The sequence below is a fragment of the Eublepharis macularius genome, chromosome 19, assembly GCF_028583425.1.
Source record: "Eublepharis macularius isolate TG4126 chromosome 19, MPM_Emac_v1.0, whole genome shotgun sequence".
NCBI lineage: Eukaryota > Metazoa > Chordata > Lepidosauria > Squamata > Eublepharidae > Eublepharis > Eublepharis macularius.
Window position 1 is genome coordinate 18881726 of NC_072808.1, and position 26384 is coordinate 18908109.

A 26384-nucleotide genomic window follows, 5' to 3' on the forward strand; every position below is an offset into this window, starting at 1 on the left:
TGGAATCTATCGCATTATACCCTACTGAGGTCCCTCCCCTCCCCAAACCCCACCTTTTCTAGGCTCCACCCCTCAAATCTCCAGGAATTTCCCAACCTGGAGCTGGCAACCCTACAGGGAAGGAGATGCCTGCAAGGCCAGAGCAGTGGGACTAAGGTGGTTGCTAAGTAACCAGTGGCCTAGGCGATGATTCTCTTACAAGACTGCCACTTGGTGGCAGCAGATCCATGTCTCCAGGTGACCTCCCAGTTGACAGAAATCTGGTAAATGCTCCGTTAATTCCTCCTTCAGTCCAGACTCCTAGTGACAGACATGTACAATTTGTCAAGTGTCTTTCCCCAAAGCCTGCATGTGGTGTTTGGGTCATGTGGCTTTTGTGGCACATGTCCATTCTGGGGTATGCCAGACATACCCCTTTCCCTTCTCCCAGCCGCGCCCTCCTCAAACGAGTCACTCTCCCAACAGCTTTCCGGATGTCTCTAAAGCTATGCTGGCACATCTGTTGATTTGCTGCAGAGGAGGGTGAAGGTTGATTCGAGCACCATGGAGGGGGTACAATGCAGGTAACCCCCCCCCTTATTGCAGGGCTAATAGCAGACTGGGTTTTTATTGTGAAGATAGTGCAAAGGGTTAGATACACCTCTCTCACTTGGATTCCCCAACCCCAATTTTGGGTTTAGAAAGCAAGTCAGGAGGTCTGAGGACAGCCCCCCCCCATCCATCAGCTCTCTTTTGGCTCCCCCCTCCTTATCTAACCCTAGGAGCCCTGAGAATGGAAATGGTTGGCTGCAGGAGTGGATCCACGAAGAACTTGCCAAGGGGGAAGTCTGGCACACGCGTTACGAGATGTTGCTGGAAGAACAAACTCAGCTCTGCTCCTTGCAGCAGGCCAAGAGGTGAGGGACTCCGGCGCTGAAAGAGCAGGGGTACAATGGGGAGACCCCACCTGTTCTCCGTGGCAGAGTTCCTTTGGAGGACAGGAGAGAAAGGCACAATGGGAAAATGCTCTAGCAAGATTCCCCCCTGCTTGGTATCTGCTTACGCTCAGCCAACAGGAAGGAGCACCCGTAAAACCCTTGGTTGATACCGCCAGCTTCTTAGTAGAGAGGGTCTATGCAATTTTCCCTTAGTGTTTTCAACAACTAAACATCTACAATAGGATTATCAGCCTCCAGGTGAGGTCTGGAGTTCTCCTGGATTTACTTCCAGACAGCTGGTATCAGTTCCCTAGAGGATACGGTAGCTTTGGACAGTGGCCTCAGTGGTATACCATAGAGTCTGGGAGAAATGAAAGTCCTAGAGTGACCGCATTCTACTCTTCCCTCCTCTTGCAAACTGCAGCATTGCAAGGGATCCTGGGGCATGCTTTCTGGATTACGGGGCGCATCGGTGAGGGTGGCAGAATCATCTTGGTCGGCTCTGCAGGGTACGCACCAAGTGGAGGGTCAGACGCATCTGGCAGGAAGGGAGGGGCTTGTCCTTGGGTGACTGGCACAGCAGGCCCTGGAGACAAAGGCTGCTGACTCTCTGCAGTCTCAAACCCTTGGAGAAGAAGATCCAGGCACTGCAAAAGGAGCTGGAGGAAGTGCAGGAGTCCCTGCAGGAGTGCTGGAGCCGGAGCTGCAAGTACCGACTGTGCATCCACAAGCAAGTAAGAGCCCTGGAAGGAAGGGGATATTAAGAACCCCCTCGTTCCCCCCCACAGGCCCCTCCACGAGGTCGGTTCCCCATCACTGCGCTATTTCTTCACATAAAGGAACTCCTGTGCATTTTGCTGCTCAGAGCCAAGCTACAAGTGACTTTTTCACGCGTAGAACACTTGACCGTTTTTGCAAGTTTTCCTGGGAACTGAAGTCCAAGTGTCCTCCCCCTCTCTGTCGCTGCCTGAAGAGCCAGAGAAAGCCGGCGGCGGCAGCAGCTTTTGCAAATCCAGAGCAGCTCCCCGGGAGCAAGACGCCCAGGGAGGAGAAAGCTGCAGCTGCCCGCCCCCAAAGAGAGGAGGCTTGTGACTGGAGGAACGATTTGCAAAAGCTGCTGCTGCCGCCGGCTTTCTCTGGCTCTTCAGGCAGCGATTCTAACAGAGAGGGGAAGGACACTTGGACTTCAGTTCCCAGGAAAACCTGCGAAAATGATCAAGTGTTCTACGCATGAAAAAAAGTCACTTGTAGCTTGACTCTCGGTGTGTGTCGGGGGGGAAGCTAGTTCTGGCCTTGCCACTTTGGAAGGATAGGACAGACAGCTTCCCACCAGCCACTGGGATTTCAGTGTCTATGGAGAGTGTCCATGGAAAGATTCTCAGAGTCTCTCTACACATTATTAAGTACCTAGGGATGCTCAAGTGCAGGATTGTATGTGTGGTCCTTAATTCATGTTCAGGTTGTTCTTGCTCAATGCACAGGAATGCCGATTTCACAGGAGCTCCCTTTGTGCGATCGCATCCGCAAGTGATTCTGGAGGGCAGAGCTCCAGTTCCGCTCTGTTTTTGCTATGAGAACAAGTACTGTAGGCTCTTTTGAATGTTGCATTTCTTTAAGGTGTGAGAAAGTGTCAAGATCTGCATTTCAATTAATGGAGGAGGTGAAATGGGGAAACTGGGATAGTTTTAGCAGCTGAGGAGGAACTGATATCGAACGCATGACGCGGAGCAAATTGAAGTGTGACTGTGCAATCGAGTGCATGGAAAGTTGGAGGGGGGACACGTAAAATGAGGATCACTTGAGCATCCCTAGGGACTTAGTAGTGTGTAGAGAGACTCGAGTGAGTCTCCCCTCCCTTGGCCTTCTTGGTGGGTAGGGCAGCGATGGACGTGGTTCCACCTCAGTGCCCTAGCACCATCTACTGGCCTTGTGATTCTTCAGCACTACCTCACATGGGAAACAGGGGCCAGTGCAAGAGAAAAACCAATATCCTGATGAGGGTTTTTTTCACACAGGACTCTGGGCCAGATAGGTCTTGTTCTGACCCAGAAATTCTTTGTCTCCCCCCTCCCACTTTTCCATATCCTAACAGCAGGGCTTTTTTTCTGGGAAAAGAGGTGGTGGAACTCAGTGGGTTGCCCTCAGAGAAAATGGTCACATGGTTGGTGGCCCCGCCCCCTGATCTCCAGACAGAGGGGAGTTGAGACTGCCCTCTGCACCACTCCAGTGGCGCGGAGGGCAATCTAAACTCGCCTCTGCCTGGAGATCAGGGGGCGGGGCCACCAGCCATGTGACCATTTTCAAGAAGTTCTGGAACTCTGTTCCACTGTGTTCCAGCTGAAAAAAAGCCCTGCCTAACAGTCACCCCAAAAACAATCCCACAAAACTTGCAGCAGCGCAATCGCTCTCCTCTTCCATGTGGTGCGTCAGTATCTGGGGGCTGTGCTTGGGAAGAAAAAAGATAAACTGGCCTGATTGTCTTTGAGTGGACTATAAAATGTCCTGAAGAACAACATTTTAAAATGAGGTCCTGCCCACCACAATGCCCAGGGCTTTTTATTAGCTGGACCGCGGGGAAACGGAGTTCCGGAACCTCTTGAAAATGGTCACATGGCTGGTGGCCCCGCCCCTGATCTCCAGACAGAGGGGAGTTTAGATTGCCCTTTGCACTGCTGAGTGGCGCTGAGGGCAATCTAAACTCCCCCCTGTCTGGAGATCAGGGGGCAGGGCCACTGGCCATGTGACCATTTTCGCCAAGGGTCATTTAAACTTTAAAAAACTAACCCCTTGTTCCAGATGACCCAAAGTGATGTCATTGTGCGGTCCTGGGAGTGTGCACGCACTTTGTGCATGCACATATGGTACCAGGGACACCACCTCCTGCCAGGAGTGGCCCCCTGTGCTGGCAACCCATTGAGTTCCACCACCTCTTTTCCCAGAAAAACAAGCCCTGTCAACGTCATTTTCCTTGCTCCAGCGCCCATGGCTGCCATTTCCTCTCTCAATGGAGGGCTATTTTCAAGCTTTTTTTAAAAAAAAATCAGTAATAAGCAAATCACATTTTAACCATCTATTGCAATAATATTCTAATTCCCAGATTTCACTTTTTAAAAGCAAGTCTCTAGCTCTTTTCCTTGCAGGAAAAAGGAAAGGAAAAAGGAAAAAATGCAGTCTCTACCTTTTCCCTTATAACTCCGCAGTGAGTCATCTCTGTGTGAAAGCAGATCAGGTTTGGGAAAGACTGCAGTAAAGCAGAGGGAAACATGGAAGCTGGACAATTAGAGGATAACATCATGTGAATGCTCCCCCAAATGGTGCTACTTTAAGGAAACAATGCAAAGCATAACGTGTCCTGAAAGAGCCATTCTGTGAAACCATGGTTTGTTTCCACTATGGCTGGAGAAAGCAGATTCAGCCTACAGGAAGAGAGAGTCTCTACACAAGACATCTTACACAAGTAGGATCAAGTGAAAGATTGCATTGCTAGGGAGACAGAGTACGCTTGAATATAAGACCACTTAGAGTCTCTGTACATGAGACATCTGGCACGTGAAGAGCACGTGTCGGGAGCTGCAGTGGTAGCCGGGAAGGGCAGTTTATAAAAGACAGAGCCGGTGGCAGGGCAAAGGCTTTGCTATACACTGGAGCTGTGTGGAAGGGCTGTGAAATGCCAGAAGGGAAACATCAACCCATCAGGACCTCTCCCGGTCCAGGTTTGGCTCTGGAAGGCAGCTCCAGCCCATTTCCATTCCTTGCTGCTCTCCGGTTGCGATCTGGACTGGAGAGGTGAAATTGACGGAGCCTTGAGTGAGGCAAAGAAGAAATTAACAAACCCTCTAAGGAATGATCTCTGCCAGCTCTGTCTTTTAAAACGATGCTTTCCAGATAGCATTGTGCCTCCCTACTTTTTTTTTTTTTTTTGAAAAATTTTTATTGGGTTAGAATCCATTATTTCCACATTTACATTCAATTTTCCCCAATTTTTTCATCTCTAACCCCCTCCCTTTCCCCCCCCTTTTTGTTGACTTCCAACAGCTTTCCAACCCTTTGTCCCCTTTCCCTTACTTTTATTAGCTTCCTCTATCTAAAACAAATATATATTCTCCATTATTCTAAGCAGTACATCCTTAACTATTTTTAACATTATATGCCCAAACTGTAAGTCTTTGTTTCCATCTTAGATAAACAATTTATCCCAATTTTTCAATTTCAGGTATTTCTATATATCATAAACCATATAGATCATACATTCGTTTATATCAAACAATTTGACTTATTCTCTATATATATTACTCACTCTATCTTTTTATAATAGTTCTATATATCTCTCCTCACGTAGTCAATCAATTTGACCCATCTATATCTTCAGACATTCAGTTTGGTACAAAACTTGTCAGAAAAAAAAAGAAAATATTGTTAGTTAATCGCTCCTTATATTTAGTCCTTATAATTAATTATTTTCTCTATGTTCTGTTTGTTAACCTATATATATCTATATATATGTCAATCTATTAATCTGACTGCTTATTAATTCACATTTATCTCTTCTCCCCCCGGTAAAGTCTCCCCCCTCTACTTCAATACTTCAGTAGTTCTCAAACTGCCACAGTTTTCCTCCCACCTCCCATTTCTTCTCCAGGTATTGTTTCAGCTTCTCCCAGTCTGTGTTGAACTGCCCTGAGTCCAGATCTCTCAATTTTCTTGTCATCTTGTCCATTTCAGCCATATACAGCAATTTGTAAGTCCAATCTTCAATAGTTGGCACTTCTTGTACTTTCCATTTTTGCGCATACAAAAGTCTAGCTGCTGCTGTCATATAAAATATCAACGTCCTGTGTTGGGCTGGAATTCCCTCCATTCCCAAGTTCAGTAGCAGGAGTTCTGGGTTCTTATTAATTTGAAATTGTAAAATTTCACTCATTTCTCTTATTATTTCACCCCAGTACTGCCTGGCTACCTCACACGACCACCACATATGATAGAGGGAGCCCTCATGCTTCTTACATTTCCAGCATTTATTAGAAGTATTCAAATTCCCTAGCGCAATCTTCTTTGGTGTCATGTACCAACGATAGATCATTTTATAAATGTTCTCTTTGATATTAATACATGTCGTTGTCTTCATTGTAGTTTTCCACAAGTATTCCCATGCCTCCATTGTTATTTCTTTATTAAAGTTTATAGCCCATTTCACCATTTGTGTTTTAACTATCTCATCCTCGGTATACCACTTCAACAGTACTTGGTATACCTTGGATATTCTTTTCTTATCTTCTTTAAGAAGGGTCTGCTCTAGTTCCGAATTCTCTATTCGTATACCTCCCTTTACAGAGTCCGAATTATATAAGTCTCTGATCTGTCTATACTGGAACCAATCGTAGTTAGGTGATAGTTCCTCTTGTGTCTTTATTCTAAGTTTGGATGCTTCAGTTTTAGTTATTTCTTTATACGTTAAACATTGTTGTTCATTATCAACAGCTCTCGGGTCTATCACCTCATATGGAACCACCCACAAAGGGGTTCCTTCTTGTAGATAAATTCTGTACTTCTTCCAGATTATGTATAAACTTCTCCGAACAAAGTGATGCAGGAACATCGAGTTGACCTTTACTTTGTCATGCCATAAATATGCGTGCCATCCAAATATTTTTTTATATCCCTCTAGGGCTAATAGTTTCTTGTTCTTTAATGTCATCCATTCTTTCAACCAAACTAGGCAGATTGCATCATGATAAAGTCTCAGATTGGGCAGTTGCATTCCGCCTCTTTCCTTTGCATCTTGTAAAACTTTCACTTTCACTCGAGGCTTCTTGCCTGCCCAAACAAAATCTGATATTTTCCTCTGCCATTTTTCAAATTGTTTGGAGTCTCTGATGATTGGTATTGTCTGTAGCAAAAACATTACTCTTGGTAACACATTCATCTTAACTGCTGCAATCCTGCCTCCCTACTTTTGACATGCCGAGGCATCTCGGGTAGAGAGACTCACCGAATGTAAGTCACGTGAGCATCCCCATGTAAGACGTCTTGTGTAGATAGACTCAGGTAGTTATCCTGGTTTGCTTTGACAAATGCTGATTTCATTGTCTTTGCTCTGCAGCTGAGAAGGGCGGAGCAAACAACAAACTGAACCCATATCCACACATTACATGAAACCATAGTTGAGACTCTGTGTGTGCATGTGTGCATGCGTGCCGTCAAGTCACAACCGACTTATGGCAACCCCAGCAAAGGACTTCCAAGGCAAGTGAGGAACAAAGGGTTTTTTCCACTGCCTTCCTCTGTAGATTTCTTCCTCTCCAAGTACTGAATCCTGTTTAGCTTCCAAGATCTGACGAGATCATGCTGTACCTCCCAATTTGTGGTTCATAAAACATCTTGAAACTATGGCTTGAGATCCTGCTCTGACAGACCCTAACTAACCGTAGTCAGTGAAATGGCCCACATTCAAACAACCACACTCGCCATAGCTCATTTAATTAAACCCTGGTTTAATTAATCGTCTGAACTGATCCAGTATGTGCTGCTATACTTATGGCAGTGAGTACTGCTTAATTTTGATAAGTAAATAACTTCTTTTTAAAATTGCTTTCTTTATTTTGATAGGATGTAGTGTAATGGCTAAGAGACTGGGTTATGGTGAAGAAGTCCTTGGTTCAAATCTCATACCCCCTAAAACGAATAGTGGTGGCTTTAGGCATGCAAATGTTTTTTCAGCTGCAGCTCCCAAATTGCAATATGGGAGTAATAATACCTACCTTACAGGGCTGTTGTTTGCTCCATATTGCTCCATGTTGTACGCAGAATGCTTTCTAGGCAAGAAAGGGAAATATGTGTTGATTTCTTTGTATCTGACGAGAGGAAATTAATAACCATAGCACCAAACCAGAAAAATCAGTGTTTAGGACGCAAGATGAGAACTCTTCCTTCTCTTAATTCAATTCTAGGAAAAGAAAAAACAGAGAATGGCCGAAAGTGTAAAAGAATTGGAAAATAAGGTGAGTGCTGCTGCTACTGTCCCCAGTGGCTTTGGTCCCCAGTGCTGGAGTTGAAAGTCCAGTTTACAGATGAAGCGGAACAGATCAAGATTTTTCCAGGCTCTTTCAGGCTGCAAACAGGGTGCCCTGCTAGTCATATTAGTCTGGCACAGGTAACATTTGTATGTTCCATTTTAATGGAAAATCCAGACGGTCTTGTCAGTCCAATGCACGGCAGTGTGTTTTCTGTGTTGTCTTCTCATCTTTCTTTGGAACCTGATTTATAGTAATATTTTTCACTGAAAAGACAGCGGCAGCACAAGCCACCCATGTGTGGCTGTCAAAAGGCATGACTTCTAGGGGTGTTTTGGTTCTGAGGGATTCCAGAATAGTTCCATTTCGTTACTGTTTATCCCAATTGGGGTGGTGCCAGCTCAGATCTAATCCGTTGCCAGCCAGCACAGCACAATGAAATAAAAAAAATCCTGCTTTAATGACAAAGCTAATCAATTATTACTTTTGAGTCCTGCTGTAATTGTGGCTGGCAAACAGATTTGAGTGGGGGAACCCGAGATGAGCCCGTAGTTGCCTTCAAACCATTTCCCACGGAGAATTTTCTCCATCCCAGATTTCTGAGCATTCTTTCCAAGTGGGTGGCCCTACTGAAGAGTTACAAAGAAAAGCCGAAGAATTGTTTCTTTGAGCTTCAGTGGACAACGTGTGCTACTGTCGAAAATGATGCCATGGAAGACAAACTAAAAATTAAACTTTACTCAACACTCTGCACTCTTACTACACAAACTGGTCTAAGGATTTTCAATTTTTTAAAAATAATTTTATTAGTGCAAGACAGGAAAAAAAGCAAACAGAGGGGCAAAAAACAGTGCTGGCTAAAAAAAAACACTATTAGCAAATCTATACATAGGTACCTGTAAAAGATTTCCAAATATCTAAAAATAAGTCCATACATTCAAATGTAGATAAGTTTATAAGAGCTTCAATCCAGTGATTTATAGGAAGTAGGTTTTTGTCTTTCCAGTCTTGAAGTAGAAGTCTTTTTAAGCAACTCTTAAGGGCACAGAGGGTCCATTTCTTTTGACCATCAGTTAGATCCCAAGAGACAGGCCAGGAATTTAACTATACACTAACAGACTAATAAATAAATAAATTTTCTAACACAAAATTAATATGACTAATAACTTCCTTCCAACAGGACTGAATGACTAAATGCGACCAAAGCATGTTTAAGAGTTGCAGCTTGTGAATTATGCCGCCAACACTTAGACACTGTGCTTAAATCTTTAGTAAAAAGGTGCTGTGGTGTCCAATATATGCTAAAGATATGTTGCAACTTAAGATCCATAGTAGCAGCATGTATGTGGCTTAAAGCCTTATCCCACTGCTTTAGCAAAACTGGACACTTCAGATCATTATTCCATTAATTTTTAAGGCTCTGTGTGTCATATTTCGTAACTAACCTCAAATATTTATATACAATATAAATAGTATATAAATATTTCGCTTTGGACACTAACAAATGTTGCAATTGTAAATATTGCCATTCAGGAGAAGTTGGCAAAGCATATTTTGACCTCAGTTGGAAAAATGACAAGAACTCATCATCGTTACCTATCAATTGATCTAAAGTAAAAATTCCCTTATCTGACCAAGCCTTTCATAAGAAAGATTTCTTCCCAAGTTTTAAATCTGGATCTAACTATAATGTTAGTTTAGCATGTGAGAAGGGTCAGATTGATATTGTTGTGATATTATGTGCCATACTACGCTAGCTGCAAAAATTGTTGAATTGTTTGAAAGCAATTTTCCCCAGGCCAGTTTGGCTATGGATCCTGATGGTGTTTTGCCATCTTCTCGGCATGGAGCAGGGGTCACTGGGGGTGTGGGGAGGGGAGGTAGCTGTGAATTTCCTGCATTGTTCAGGGGTTGGACTAGATGACCCTAGAGATCCCTTCCAACCCTATGATTCTATGATTCTAGGAATAAACCCCATTTTAACATAAGTAAACCCTAATGCATTCCACTTAAAAACTTGTTCCAAAAAAGAGGCCTCCAAGAGAGCCCAAGATGGATATTCCACTTGAGAGGAGCGAGCCCAATAATTTGTACACGTTAACAAATATGCCTGATGATAAGCACTAAAGTCCGGCAGACCAAATCCTCTTTCATTAACTGAAAGTTGCATCCTCTTTAAAGAAATATTGGGTGGTGTTGATCGCCACTTAAATTTCTGAAACAAAGCATTAATTTTATGAATATATCTACAAGGTATATAAAAAAGGATTGCGTGCGTAACATATATAATTGGAGGTTTAATATTCACAACTGGTTTAAGGATGGTTTGCCAGCCCACATTAGGAGAGGCTTGGAGTTCTCCCCAAAATTACGACTGATCTTCCGACCACAGAGATCAGTTCCCTTGGAGGAAATAGATCCAGAGGAGTTAGCTGTGTTAGTCTGTAGTAGCCAAATAGTAAAGAATCCAGTAGCACCTTTAAGATTACCCAACCTTACTGAACCATAAGCTTTGAAGAACCACAGCTCTCTTCATCAGATGCAGCTGATGAAGAGAGTTGTGGTTCTTGAAAGCTTATGCTTCAGTAAAGTTGGTTAGTTTTAAAGGTGCTACTGGACTCTTTACTACTTGGTGGAAATGGCAGACTCGATGCTTTACATTCCTGCTGCTAGGATTTCCCCCCAACCTCTGCCCTTCCCAGTCTCTGCCCCCAAATCTTACAACCTTACAATATTTCAGCGCTGTACAGGTGTATGCGTTCTTCCCTGGCACCAGGAGCCCGATTAGACTTTAAACCAGGCCAGGAGCAGCCTGAGCCAAGCAGTCAGAACTGAAGCACTTCGTTTTCTGACCTGGCCAAAAGTGACCTGTCATGTCAAGCGAGGCTCAGAGCTGCTGGCCTCTGAAGTCCCAGGAAGTGAAGAGGCCTTGCTGGAACACAGCTGCTTCTTGCTGTACTTTCACACAGGTTGTCAAGCGACAGCTGGAGGAGAAATCGGGCAACGACCGTCTGAAGAAGATGAGAACGGAAGACTGCAAACTGAAGGTAATTCCGGATGTTTTGCCTGGCTGTGGGCAAGCAGAAACTGATCAGAATTAAATTGCAAGTTTCTCATCAGGCCGCCGGGGTGGGGGGCGGGGGGGGGGAAGGCTGTGCTCCCTCTTCTTGTGACAGTCCAACCTGGAGTGAGAACAGAAAAAGATATCAATTTAAGTTACACTCTTGGGAATTATTAGACCGTGTGTCATGGACGTTTGCTGTCATTTTAAACATCTTCATTCTGGCGTCTCTGCAAAAGAAGAAAAAAGCACCTTAATTGGAAGGGGAACCTTTATTGGACTCTTAAGAATAGATTAAATGTATTTGCACTGTGGCCAGAATACGTAACCATTGGTTGTATTCTGTGTATTTAAGACTGTGTGTTTATTGACTCATTTATTACCTCTACTATTATTGAACGATCTTAGCAACATTGTTGGGTCCGTAGTGATTGACATGAGTTTTGTAAAAAGATTGACGATTGTATGATGATTATGTATGCACTTGACACTTTGTAAATTATATATGAGAGTTTCACTTTAAGACATTGCAGTTGATTGTTGTTGCTCCTGTTGGGTGGGCTTATGCCCTTTTCTAGTTTAGGATTGTGGGCAAGGGCAGATTGGGCGAGCCAAAAAAGGCAAAACTGCACGTGGGGCCGGGACAGGACAAAGGGCTCCTTCAGGAAGGCTGTGCAAAGGGCACGTGTTCGTGGCCTACTCATATACACCAGCTGTAATCTGGAGGGGCCTCACATTTCTTTGGGGAGATCCTGGAGATGTCTTTCATACGCATGGTGTCAGTGTGAGTTGATAGAGCCAGTAGTCATCATTTCTCCCTTAGAGTCTTTAGAAATGAAATATCTGAAGGGGGCAGGGGGAGAAATGTACTGCATCTAGTATAGGTAAAAGTCACGGTGCGCTGGAGGGCCTGGCACTTCACATGCTGCCGAGTCAGCTGTGTCCATTGGAGTTGGAGGACACTTGGGAGGTGATTCATGCCACCATGCCCACAGTTCCTTAGGGCTGCCAACCACCAGGAGGGACCTGGAGTTCTCCCAGGATTAATGTTGATTTCCAGGCAGCAGCAGTCAAAGGGAATGGCTGCTTTGGAAGGTGGACTCCATGGCATCGCATCCCTGCTGAGTTTCACCCACTCCTGAAACTCCAGTTTCATAGAATCATAGGATTGGAAGGGACCTCTAGGGCCATCTAGTCCAAGCCCCTGCACAATGCAGGAAATTCTCAACTACTCCCTCAACTGCTGCAGTGACCCCTCCTCCATGCCCCAAAGATGGCGAAACACCTCTAGGATCCCTAGCAAAACTGGCCTGCAGAAAATTGCTACCTGACTCCAAGGTGGCAATCAGCTTTACTCTGGGCATGTAAGAAGAGGCCGCGAGAACTAAGCACTGATGCAACCCCTTCTGCCCTTCCTCTCACGACCTGCCCAGGTTCACAGAATCAGCACTGCTGTCAGGTGGCCATCTAGCCACTGCTTAAAAACCTCCAAAGAAGGAGAGCCCACCACCTCCCAAGGAAGCCTGTTCCACTGAGGGACTGCTGTAACTGTCAGGAAGTTCTTCCTAATGTTTAGCTGAAAGCTCTTTTGATTTAATTTCAAGTCGTTGGTTCTGGTCTGAGCTTCTGGGGCAGCGGAACACAACTCCACGCCATCTTCTATATGGCAGCCCTTCAAGTATTTGAAGGGTGTGCGCTTCGGGTTTCCGATTCGGGTAAATTACCCGAATCGGACCTGATCTGTAAAGATTAGGGATATCCGATTCGAAAATTCCTAATCAAAGCTTTCCAAAGCATTCGGAATGCTTCGGAAAGCTTCGGGGCTGAGTTTAAAGGGCCCCGCCGCTGCTTGCAGAGAGGGGAGCAGAGCAGTAGACTGCACTGGGGAAGGCAGGATTCATTTGAGTGTCTGAGAATCCCCCTCACAGAGGTGCTGTGACATTAGTGGACTGGATCAGATCCAATACAGTATTTCTAGTATATTTTTGACATTGTGTGCAGGTAGAGCTTTGCAGAGCCCACGGACGCAGCGTGCAGTGGGTTGAGAAGCGTCTTCTGCTGTGATGGAAGTGATCATTTTGGGATCCTGCCCTGGTGTGGGAAGAGAGCCCTTGTTTTCATTTGTGAGATATTGCTCTTCCTGGGTCTGGAGAAGTCTCTCACTTCCTGCATCAATGAAATGAGGGTTCCAGGGCAGAATCCCATCTCTGGGGTCAGAAACAGAGTTTAAGGGACTAGAAGGCCACTCATTGGGGCCTTTTCCTACTGACAAAGGCACCAGCTGAAGTTATAGGCTTCTCTGCCACTCCCAAGAGGCACCTGTTAAGAGTCTCTCTACAAGAGACATCTTACACGAGGATGCTCAAGTGGAGATGCAGTGTTAGCTGGGAAGCATAGTTTAAAAAGACAGATCAGAAGGCTCTGTCAATTTCACCTCTCTACACCAGAGCCTGCAGAGATCACTCCTCAGAGGGTTTGTTAATTTCATCAGAGCCTTGGAGGAGGCAAAGATGAAATTAACAAACCCTCTGAGGAGCCATCTCTGCTGGCTCTGGTGTAGAGAGGTGAAATTGACAGAGCCTTCGGCTCTTTTTAAACTAGGCTTCCTGGCTCATATTGCGTCTCCCTTCACTTGAGCATCCTCATGTAAGATGTCTCTGCAGAGGAAGGCACTGGCCAACCCCCTCTGCTTCGCACTGGCCTTGAAAGCCCTTTGCTGGAGTTGCCGTAAGTTGGTTGCAATGTAGGTACTACGTACGGACAGTGTTTTGGGGTGGCAGGGAGGGATGCAGCACCACAAGGTCGGAGGGCTCCAAGGGCGTTTGAGTGAACAGGAGACAGACTCCTTCCTTTAGACAATGGTTTCTTCCTCATAGGGGCTCTTCCTCAATTGCTCTCATCGCCACTGCAAATGCCAATCCCTACTTTGGGGGCCAGGAAGCAATTTCCCCCAGGCCGGTTTGGCATGCAGTAAGGGTCACTGGGTGTGTATGGAGGGAGGTAACTGAGCATTTCCTGCATTGTGCAGGGGTTGGACTAGATGACCCTGTAGGTCACAACCCTACGATTCTATGAAATGCAAAGCCTCTGCCCGTGGATTTCTATTGTGCCTTCCCCTTGTGCCTCCCATCCCCCTGCCCCAGCCTTTGGGAGGCGTTTGCTGTTTTTTAAAATAGCAATGTTAGGACTCTATAAGGATACATCAACTATCAGTTAACAAGAACAAAACCTGCCACCAATGGGAAGAGGGGAATGGAGGAAAACGGGGGGAGGAAATGGGTTGGGTGTGGTGGGGAGGTGTGAAAATGCACACCTTCCTGTTGAAGTCTCCCCAATCCTGCTTTGAATACGATCTTCAAGGAATGATCATACCAGAGCAATTGCCTCCAAACATGGTTCTTATAGCACTGTTGTTGAGCTATAGCAATCCTTTGCAAGTGAACTGCTCTGTATGGATAAAGGCAAGACAGTCCAGTTGTAAAGGACCGCTATAGCACAATATCCAATGATGTCTGGATGCAGACCAGATTCTGGAGACTGCGCAGCAGAGCCGGAGGAACCCCAAAGGTGGGTGACTGCATGTGCAGAAGCCCGAAAGAAAACCACTGCAGTTTGGGGTAGTGGTGGTGGCAGAGCAAGAGCTCCATGCGAAAGCAACCTGTGGAGAAAGTCAGAACGTAACAGCAAGATTTAGGTCTAGTAGCACATGAAAGACCAACAAGATTTCCAGGGTTTAAGTTTTCAAGATTTAAGGCTTCTTTAGTCAGACGCCTGTCAGAGAGTCTCTCTACATGTTACTAAGTACCTAGGGAAGCTCAAGTGCAGGATGGTATGTCTAGTCCTCAATTCACGTGCAGGCTTTTCATGCTCAATGCACGTGTTGATTTCACAGGAGCTCTGTTTGTATGACTGCATCTACAAGTGATTCTGGAAGGCAAAGCACCAATGCAGCTAGGTTTTTGTTGTGAGAACAAGTACTGTAGGCTCTTTTGGATTGCCAGTTTGCATTTCTTTAAGGTGAGAGAAAATGTCAAGATCTGCATTTCAATGAATGGAGGTGGGGGAAACTGGGATACTTTTAGCAATTGAGGAGGAATTGATATGAAACACCTGAATGTATTCAAAGGGAGCAAATTGAAGTGTGACTGTGCTGTTGAGTGCACGGAAAGTTGGAAGGGGGACAAGTGAAATGAGGTTCACTTGAACATCCCTAGGTGTAGAGTAGAGTAACATGTAGAGAGACTTGGAGTGTAATAGCTTTTGTCCCCTTTTCTGACCGCCATGCCCCTTTTTTGCAACCGCCCTGGATTTATTTGTGGATTTATATAACCGCCCATGGTTTATAGTGATCTTGCAGGAGCCTGATTTGTTTAGAGGCACCTGGATTCTTTTATGTTATTAGGTTCATGTTGATATGATGCCTTTCTTGTATATTTTAATTGCATATCTTTGTTGGAAGCCGCCCTGAGCCGGGGTATAAGTTGAATAAAATAAATAAATACATAAAAAGCTGCCAGTGGAACAAGAGCACAAGAGTAATATTCTGTCGGGGTGGGGTTTTCAGACGCAGCTCCTGCTGGAGAATCTGAGTGCCCCCGTCCAAGAACTGTCTCTGATGAGTCAGGTATGTCTCCTTCGCCCATATTTCGGGCCATATTTTGTTTCGAGGGAGCCAGGCAGAAACAAGGGAGAGGTAGCCACCTCACATGGGGCACTTTGAGTGCCATTAAAGGGGGCATACAGACCTACAAACATGTGGACCCCCTCTATTTTTTCTCTTGCAGTTTGAGCCCAAATCCCCCCTCCCTTGCAACTCATTTGACAGATGTGCTGGTCAGCAAAATCCATTTCACTGAGAAAGCAGTGAATCTTGCCCTCCGGGGGAGGGGGGGGAAAGCTTTTTAATGCTTTTTTTAAGAAGTAGAAAAGAAGTGGTGGCTTTCTGCTGCAAACAGGAAGTCTGGATTTCCCCTGAGCCTGATCTGTGGAGAAGTTTGTAGGTGTGGTCAAAATGTGGCAAGCCCACTTCCTCAGCGGGGTGGGCCACTAACATTCTAGGCACATCCAAAGGCCAGCAGGATAGGAGACAAAAAGACCAGGTCTGTAGGGCACAGTCCAATGGGAAGTTCTTCTGCAGAAGAAATGAACAAGAATGGTATCAGCGCACATTGGGAGAGCAGCACGGTTTAAATTTTCTGCCTTGGGCCTCAGAACGCTAACTCTGGAATTGCTGCGGCTCTCCCATGAATTTTGAATGATTCTTTCCATTCTTACCTAGGAATGTATGATACCAGGGACCCAGTTGCCGGTCAGTGATAATAACTCTCTATGCTGGCTCAAAATTCTCTGACAGACATTCCCCTTGCAATTCCTAGAGGAACGCACTGTCTTTCAGGTTTGTTTCAGCAGTCGGAATTAGGCATTGAGGCACAGATGTCAAATACGTCATTGCTAAAGATAATGGAGAAATAAACTAGAGTATGAACCACATGGCTACTAAATTGTTTCTGCTGCTCCGAGAGCCATCTTGCTACCTTCTCTCGGCAGGGTCTGTTACTCCTGGGTATCACATTATGATTGCCAAAGTAGGTTCCTAAGAACCTATTATGGCTTTCCCGCCTCCCTCACTTAATGGTTTCTGGACAGCCCACAGTACGATTGGAAAAGGGGGTCTCTGAAGGCCCCGTGACTAATGGAGTGATTTCCCCCCACTCTGTGTTTCTAAGGAGCTGCAAAGATACATCACCCTCTTGGAAGACGACGTGATGAAAGCTCAGCTGGAAGCAGATCTGTAAGGATAACCCAATCAACCATCTTGGTTAAGGCCATGCTAGACGAGACAGTGTCTTCATAACTGCCACGAGGACGTCACCACCATTTTAAAGTCATTTAAAAATGCTGTGGCCTAATCCTGATCATACCAGCAGTGTGGCAGACTAAGGCAGTCTTCTCTCCCCCTGCCATCTCTTACCAAGTGTTGAAATGGTTACCCCCTCTGTGGCTGTGTTGGCACTTGAAAAGGTGGGGGGGGGGAGGGACAAGAGCTGTGGGCCCAATCAGGATCAGTCCATCCCTGCATTTTTAAATGACTTTAAAATGGTGGTGGCCATGACACCATCCAATCTAGCACGGTCCTTAGTCGTACTGAGATGGACATGCAAATCTGTGAGTATCTTGAAAACAGTATGGTGATGGGTGGCCTGGGCATTATTATGGTGTCAGGCAGCTTTTGGGGGGAGGTGTTTTGTGACTCTAGCCTGATTGCATTGCTGATAGGATGTCTCATGTCGCCTGATAGAATTTTGAAAATACATTTTGCGATCTGCCTTGAGTCTCAGGGAGAAAGAGGGATTATGAATAGAAATGGGCACGAACCGGGAAAATGGTGGTTTGTTGCGGTTCGTGGTTTGTCGTATTTCATGAACCATGAACCGGCATGAAATTGCAGAGTTCACAAACTGGTTCGTTTGTGAAAATGTCACTTCTGGGGCAGGAGGAGGTCTGCAGAAAGCCCATCCCCCTGTTGCCTAGGAAACTGATTGATCGGCGCCAGGCTGCAGTGACGAACTGAAAAATGAACCAAACGAACCAGGCTAAAAATCTTAGCAGTTTGTCGTGGGCCATCAGAAATGCCCTCCGATAAACCACTGGTTTGCGAACTGAAAAACGGCTCAGTTCATGATGAGCTTTGGTTCGCATTTCGGTTCGTGAACATCGCTAGTTATGAACTAAGTAAATAAAAATGCTCTTCTGCTCAGCAATGTTTAAAGCCTTTTCCAGAGGAGGAAACATTCAGGTGGAGCTGCTTAGTCTTCATATATTGCTGAGTGGCATGGTAGGACACAGTCTATTATACTTTTAGGTTGAGATAGTGTTGGCCACAGGCATAGACAGCTTTAAAAAGGGGTTAGACAGCAGGGCCAGATCTACGGTTGCCGGCGCTCAGGGCAACTGAAGACCAGCCACTAATGTGCGTGCGCACTCCTGGCGCTGCGTGATGACGTCACTTCTGTGATGTCATCATGCAGGGTGGTGCGTGGCGCCCCATGGCGAGCTGGCTGTCCCGGTGCGCCATGGAACTTGCAGCGGCAGCGTGAGTGGCTGGGAGGCCGCCCATGCCATTCACCTGCCCTGCAGGACAGGGGGCGCACGGCAAGCCAGCTGCCCCCTGTCCTGCGGGGCAGGCGAAAGGCAGCGCGGGTGACTGGGCGGCCAGCTTGCCACATGCCCCCTGTCCTGCAGGGCAGGCAAATGGTGCAGGTGGCTTCCCAGCCACCCGTGCTGCCTTTCGCCTGTCCTGCCACCCGCGCACTGCCAGGGCTGGCAGCTGCGCCCGGTGCCCTCTCTTTGGCAGCGCCGGGGCAGACTACCCCCCCTGCCCCCTCGTCGATCCAGCCCTGTTAGACAGTTTCATGTAGGAGAGGTTTCGGAGGCAGTAAACCTGTGGATCCCAGTTGCTCGGAGGCAGCATCAGGGGAACGCTTTGCCCTCTATGCCCTCTTGTTGGGTCTCCAGAGGAACTGGCCACGGTATGAGGCAGGCTGCAGAACTAGCTGGGCCCTTGACCTGATCCAGCTCTTCTTATGTCTGTGAAGGCAGAAGGAAGAAAGTGACATTAAAAGGCCCCCCGGTCACTTTGTGAAAGGAGATTTAATTTAGAGTACACCCAGAATCAAGACCCCAAAATAAGTGGTCTATAAAGAAATATGGGGTTTGTTGTTTACAGAATAAGCCCATGACACATACCACCATTTTAAGAAGATGGGCACGAACCGAAATGCGAACCAAAGCTCATCACGAACCGGGCTGTTTTTCGGTTCGCAAACTGGTGGTGCTGAAGGGTATATAAAGCCCACCAGTAACGTTGGAGGGCTTTATATACCCTTCAGCACTGATTGCGTACAGGATAATTGCTATTTGTGTACAGTATAAAAGATCAAAGGTTAGGATAAGACCCTGTCCGGATGATGCAAAATGAGCGTTCCCCAGAATACAAGATCTCTGACAAGCTTGAGTGACAAATGAATTCTACAAACATTTGAAAAGCTGGAGCCATATATCTGATATATTCCTCGGGAAGGAATGCATGCAAAGTTAAAGCCTTACTTATCTTAATTATAATAACCAAAACAAGAAAATGTTTATACTTTGCTCAGTGACCCTTCTTGCCTACCGGAGACCTGTCTGACAAGCAAGATATCTCAGAGGAAGCATTTTGACACCGGAGCAAGGCTTTCTTACGCGTTTTGTGTGCTGTCAGCTTTGAATGTCTGCTCAGAACAAGATTTTATGCAAAGGGGTCTAAAAATCATTTAACATTTTGCCTTGTTCTTCCGTCACGCTGCCATCTTGCTTTCTACGGTCTCTATCACAATGGGGCAGATGCTCCTTTTAGGGTTTTGATGCTCTGTTCTCTTTCAGCTTCCAGAAAGAAGTCTTCTTTGAACCAGCAAGGACCTCGTTTCTTTGGGACAAACGAGCGCCAGACTGGATGGTATGCGAGACAGGCAGGATTTGGACAAGACGGAATAGTGGGAGGAGGGGGCATGTTGGGGGAGGCAGGTAACTGGGATAAGTCTGTTCAAGCAGGTTCAGCACAAGGAATGTGTTAGGATTAGTTAGCAGAGAGCAGAATTTGCATAATGGACATAACAAATACACACTCCCGTGACTAGCTCTAAAAATTAGTTTACTACATAATAGGATTAAAAAGGTTACATTGGTAGAAAACAAAGAATAGCTCTCTAGCTACATCTTGCTGGTTAAATAGTAAAGAGTCCAGTAGTACCTTTAAGACTAATAATAATAATAACATTCGATTTATATACCGCCCTTCAGGACAACTTAATGCCCACTCAGAGCGGTTTACAAAGTATGTCATTATTATCCCCACAACAAAACACACTGTGAGGTGGGTGGGGCTGAGAGAGTTTCAGAGAGCTGTGACTAGCCCAAGGTCACCCAGCTGGCTTCAAGTGGAGGAGTGGGGAATCAAACCCGGCTCTCCAGATGAGAGTCCCACGCTCTTAACCACTACACCAAACTGGCTCTCACCAACTTTATTGTAGCATAAGCTTTCAAGAACCACAACTCTCTTTATCAGATGCATTGCTGTGATTCTCGAAAGCTTATGCTACAATAAAGTTGGTTAGTCTTAAAGGTGCTACTGAACTCTTTACTATTTTGCTACAGACTAACACGGCTAACTCCTCTGGATTTTGCTGGTTAGAGTTGCATCTTAGACTGGCTTGTGAACTGAACAGAGAGCAATAAACTTCAGTATATGTTTCTAGCTAATTGCCCCCCAATAAACTGGTCGCCCAATCCCACATCGCCTTCATTAAGCATAAAGACTCCCCTTACTATGGCGGGAAACCTAACTCGACAGCTAAATGGTCCTATGCAAATAAGTTTACTAACCAAGTAACAGAATAACAATTTAACTCTTTCATGACTGAACGAAGAACACTTGCTAATTTCCAACAGTGTGTGGTGGCAGAGGCCCTGGATGCCCGCAGTTGGGACAGCTGGAACTTGTGCTGACTTCAGCAAGGGAGAAGGGGGCAATCTATCAAGATAATTCTAATGGTTTACAAGTATTGTACACTAATTTGGTAGCATTTGCTGCCAAGTCCCATAGATATATGACTCATAAGGAAGTGGACAGTTTTCTCCAGGAAACTACCCCGCACCTCTACTTCTTGTGAAATGGAAGGGGGCTGCGCAATACCCTTGCCAAAGCCAGTTTGGTGTAGTGGTTAAGAGTGCGGGACTCAAATCTGGAGAGCCGGGTTTGATTCCCCACTCCTCTGCTTGAAGCCAGCTGGGTGGCCTTGGGTCAGTCACAGCTCTCTCAGAGCTCTCTCAGCCCCACCCACCTCACAGGGTGTTTGTTGTGGGGATAGTAATAACATAATAACATAACTCCTTCATTTGAAGCCAGCTGGGTGACCTTGGGTCAGTCACAGCTTCTAGGAGCTCTCTCAGCCCCACCCAACAACACACAAGGTGTTTTGTTGTGGGGATAATAATGGCATACTTTGTAAACCACTCTGAGTGGGCATTAAGTTGCCCTGAAGGGCGGTATATAAATAAAACTATTATTATTATTATTATTATTATTATTATTATTATTAAAATGCATTGGGTGGGCCTTACATTGGTTTCTTCTGTCCTCCCAGAAAAGATTTCTGTACCAGGAACCAGAAAGAATCAACACCATGAAACAGCTCCTTTCCAGGTAAATGGCTAAATGAAGGAATGGAAAGAGACAACATAAAGGAGTTAGTGGTAAAGGGAGAAGGGGAAGTCCAGGCATGGTATGCTTGTGGTGAGATGGTCAAGTGTCTTCCAGGCAACAGGATCACAAGACCTTGTTCACAAGATCAGGGGTTGCACCATAAGATCAGTGATGCAGGATAAACTTCGCTGCCAGTTTGATTGTCCTCCATTGCCTGTTGGTTTCTTGGGCACATTCTCAGCTCATGGGGTGAGGGTTAGAGTTAAGCTACAAGAGACAAATTACAGGAGGAGGAGCACGTGAAGGGAGTCGCAATGTTAACTGGGAAGCTGAGTTTTAAAAGAGATCGGAAGGCTTTGTCAATTTCCCCTCTCTCCAGAGCCAGGGAGATCCCTGCTCAGAGGGTTTGTGTCAGGTTCTGGCAGTTAGATCCCCATGGTATTCCACTGCACACACTCCAATGTATGAGTTAACAACAACAACAACAACAACAACAGATTTATATACCGCCCTTCAGGACAACTTAATGCCCACTCAGAGTGGTTTACAAAGTATGTCATTCTTATCCCCACAACAAAACACCCTGTGAGGTGGGTGGGGCTGAGAGAGCTCTGAGAGAGCTGTGACTGGCCCAAGGTCACCCAGCTGGCTTCAAGTGGAGGAGTGGGGAATCAAACCTGGCTCTCCAGATTAGAGTCCTGCCATTCTTAACCACTACACCAAACTGGCTGTTACTTTATTAGAAATCCATTAGCATCAGTATCCACAGACAAGGGTATTGGCAGAAGTGATGTGTAAAAGTTTGGAGGGGTTAGTTATAGGGAAAGTTCCCGCCTTTAGGATATGGACAGTTAGGATTCTGGTGCAAAGGATCCAGGAAGGGGAGGGGGGTTGAGACAGGAGGAGAGAAGAACTGGAGGAGAGAAGCAAAAATGGGGTCATTTTCAGTTCCCAGGCTCAAGCCAGTACTCAAGGACTCATTCTTGAGCAGCAAGTAGACACTACAGTAGGCACCTGTAAGATAAGCAACTCCCAGCCAAATAGGCCACTGATATGCAGCTTCACATACTCTCAGAGGATCAGTACAGAGGGCAGAATACAGAAAATACTCATGGCAGATATATAGACAGAAGTATATGACAGTTTGTTTATTTCCAATTCACCTCTTATAAGGGGAAGTGAAACTGACAGAGCCTTTGGGAGGCAAAGAGGAAATTAACGAACCCTCTCAGCAGCATCTCCCTGGCTCTGGAGAGAGAGGGAATATTGACAAAGCCTTCCGATCCCATTGCGACTCCCTTCATGTGCTCCTCCTCATGTAATTCGTCTCTTGTAGCTTGGCTCTTAGTTTCCAGAGCCCCAGCCAGCACCCGATGTGAACCGAGTGTGCCTCTCAGAGCACACCTGGGGAACCTCTGCAACGCCCACAAGTTTTGCAGCAGACAAAATCACATGGAAAGAAGGGTTTGAAAAAGCATCTTCCTCTCTTGCAGATGTGTCCCATGCACAGCTCTGTGGACTGCATGGCGTCTGCTCTGGGCATTGACCAAAGCCCTGCCTTTGCTCCTGCTGCTGGTGGTGGTCTCCCACTTCCTCTACCACTTCTTCTTCTCCTGCCAGCCCTGTTCTTGCTGCTGCTCGGCTCCCTTCCTCGACATCAAACCCAAGATTTGACCTCTTCCTGTATATTAATGAAATTTTGATGCTTCTGTGATCAAATGTCCTTTAATAAAGTTGAATGATGAGGAAAGGAACTTGTGTCTGTACCTAAAAGCCAAGCTCAAGCGTGGGGCTGGGAGCCTTCTATTTGCTGCCATTGATTTCTTTTGTTCTGAAAATAGGAATCATACTTAAGAGCCAAGCTACAAGTGACGAATGACACTTGAACAGCAAGTGAACAGACTCACGTGTATTCTTCCCTGTTCATGTGCGCTCACTACGTGATCACTACGTGATCAAGTGGAGCGCAAGTGAACAGGGAGGAATACACGTGAGTCTGTTCACTTGCCGTTCAAGTGTCATTCGTCACTTGTAGCTTGGCCCTTAGTCATACTTTGTCTGGGTCTGTGCAAAGTTTTATCTACACTTGTAGTAAGTCCTGATCTAAATACTAGATGTTAGTCAGCATACACTGGCTTTTTGGTTAGCATTGCACTATTACGTTTTTAGCGGTGATTGGTCCTGGTTCTTTTAATTTTGTAAGTTAGTGTTTGTTTTAAGGTATCAGTATCAGCATCTAGATTTGTGATATTTTATATGTTATATTCTGGTCACTTTTTATCTCATTTTTTCTGGTCATTGACTGTAATAAAGAATTGAATTGATCATCATCATAACAACAGCATGTTTACACACTGCTCTTCTAGACAATTTAGTGCCCCATTCAGAGCAGTGAATAAAGTCACTGTTGTTGTTATCACCTGCAGGGTGGGGGTGAGACAGTTGTGAATTTCCTGCATTGCGCAGGGGGTTGGACTAGATGACCCTGGAGATCCCTTCCCACCCTCTGATTCTGATTCTATGAATCCAGCTGGGGAGCTGGGGCTGAGAGGAGTGGCTTATCCAAGGCCACCTGCAGAGCTCATGGCAGTCGTGGGCTGATCAGCCATTGACTTTTGGTTGGGTGGCTCCCATTTTTTATTTTTGTTCCCAGCATGCTGCAGGGGCATCCTGATACTAGCTGAGCCTGTGTCCATTTCAAATGAATGAGCCATTGAGTGATGAGAAGAAAGGCAGGATGCAAAGATTTTAATTGCTAAATAAATGTTCAGCAAAGTACTGATGAGCCGGCCACAAGACCATGGCTGGAAAGTTCTTTTATATTCCCCATCTCTCTCCAAAGACCCAAGCTAGATGAAAAATTTGGAGAACTCAAAAGCCTGCAGCCTGTATTGTGTTATTTTGGTTTGGGATCTTTGCTTCCTCTGCCTTTTGCTTCCGTTTCTGAGTGCGCTCAGAGAGCTCAGCCTCGGAGCTTCAAGAGAAGGAACATTTCCGACCCACTTTTGAAAGAGCTGATTCACCACTCTCTTCTGAAGGGGGGAAGGAAAGGTGGCAAAACACATTTTAAAGGAGCTGTTCTTGGAAGCTGTCCCAACTCCCAACCCAAACAGGGCTTCAGGCTCCCTGGAAACCAGCTCCAGATCTTCTGCATGCATGTTACCGGACTTCTGTCTGCCCCACTGATAATGAGCACATGTCACTTCTTGGTGCATACATGGGACAGACGTAGTAAAAGATGGAGTTGCCACATTGGGCTCTACAGTTTGGTGTAGTGGTTAAGAGCGTGGGACTCTAATCGGGAAAGCCAGGTTTGATTCCCCACTCCTCCGCTTGAAGCCAGCTGGGTGACCTTGGGTCAGTCACAGCTCTCTTAGAGCTCTCTCAGCCCCACCCACCTCACAGGGTGATTGTTGTGGGGATAATAATAACATACTTTGTAAACTGTTCTGAGTGGGCATTAAGTTGTCCTCGAATGTTGTTATTGTTATTGTTAGTATTTGCACACCTGCAGATGGTGCCAGAGAGTCTGATCTCTGTGCCTAGCCTGGCATTCCGTGAACCCCAAACCATCCTGCAATGAATGCCAAGGTGCTCCTGTAGTGCCATGTGGGACTGGAAGGGCCCCTCAACCATTGCTTCTCATCCCCAGATGTGCCACCTGGAAAGATGAACGAGGGCTTGTGAGGCAGGGCAGCCGCCTGCTCAAGCAGGCAGAAGGCAAGAGGACCAGAGCATCTCTGAGACTTGATGGGGGGGGGAGCACAGTTGCATTAATATTAGGACTTTCACACACCACCAGCTACATGCTACAGGATAGCTGGGCCTGGTCCCACTTATGTGCCTTCAAAGCACTGGTCAGTTCAGTCAGGCTGCTTTGACACGGAGATGACTCAATGAGTGATTCCGCGCATGTTGGATAATGCACTTTCAATGCACTTTATCAATCGTTTGAGGTGGATTTTTTGTTCCGCACACGAAAAAATCCGTTCCAAATGATCTATAAAGAAGATGGGAAGTGCATAATCCGACATGTGCGGAATCACTCTCTGTCTAGCTGCCATGAGCACAGCTGCATTTGCAGTGGAGAGAGGATTAATATATAACAACGCCGTATTGCCAAGATCTAGTAATTCCCAGATTCGCTCCTCTTTCATTCCAGAATTATAAGGGGAAAGGTTCCGTCCCCACCTTTCCCCTTATAACTCCACAACAAAATGGGCCGGATTGCAAACTTTGACCGAATATTTAAGGACTTGACTTTAGTCCTCCTTGGGGCCTGTGAAGCAGGGCTGGTTCAAGGAAGTTTGTCACCCTAAGCAAGATACACCCACCCCCTTGCTGGGCCTGTGTTCCTGATAGCAGGATGGTGCGGGCCTAGGAGCAGTTACCAGTCACCTCTTGTGCTGCTGATACTGAGCATCTACGCTCCTTTCATTTGTACTGGCCCAGGCAGCACACCACCTGCTGAGGGAGGGGAGGGACACTGGGGGACAAAATGTCAGGGGAGGGGGCAGGATTGGTTACCTTGGGGTACATTGTGCTGGACCTGACTTGTTTTCATACAAGTTCTGGTGAAGCCACCGGCAGTCCAGGTACTGTGTACACTTGATTGTTTTTAATACATACCTTGAGTAATTCTCACGTTGCATTCAACACATATACAGCTGGACACAGGGTTGAAACCACACTTGCAACATGAATGCGCCTTGGGGTCTTTCTTTGGCATGCACATGAGGGATGCATGTACATCCAGCAGATATGTGCATTCAGAAAAGAGCAGGAGTCCAGTAGCCCCTATAAGACTAACAACATTTGTGGCAGGGTGTGAGCTTTCGTGGATCACAGCTCACTTGGACTTCCATTCTAGCTGTATCTGAAGACAGACTAACACGGTTACCCATCTTGCTCTATCTCTATGGAAGGAGCACATTTAGCTGTGCAGAATGGAAATCTATGGACTTTGTGAAGAAACTTGCTGAGGTAAAAAAGGTATCTGAAGAAGTGAGCTGTGACTCATGAAAGCTCACACCCTACCACCAATTTTGTTAGTCTTATAGGTGTTACTGGACTCTTGCTTGGTATCTGAAGAAGTGAGCTGTGGCTCATGAAAGCTTATGCTCGATCACAAATTTTGTTAGTCTTATAGGTGTTAC

At 45.9% G+C, this 26384-nt stretch overlaps 1 protein-coding gene across 1 annotated transcript; it reads left to right on the forward strand.

The window, feature by feature from the left end:
• Window positions 1-186: 186 nt before the first annotated feature.
• Window positions 187-22902, forward strand: LOC129346527 (uncharacterized). Its single transcript, XM_055003869.1, has 9 exons — window positions 187-263; window positions 762-896; window positions 1534-1651; window positions 10897-10974; window positions 15553-15612; window positions 16715-16779; window positions 19410-19482; window positions 21170-21228; window positions 22722-22902. Exons 1-9 carry the CDS (start codon window positions 187-189, stop codon window positions 22900-22902), a joined length of 846 nt encoding a protein of 281 aa, XP_054859844.1.
• Window positions 22903-26384: the final 3482 nt, after the last annotated feature.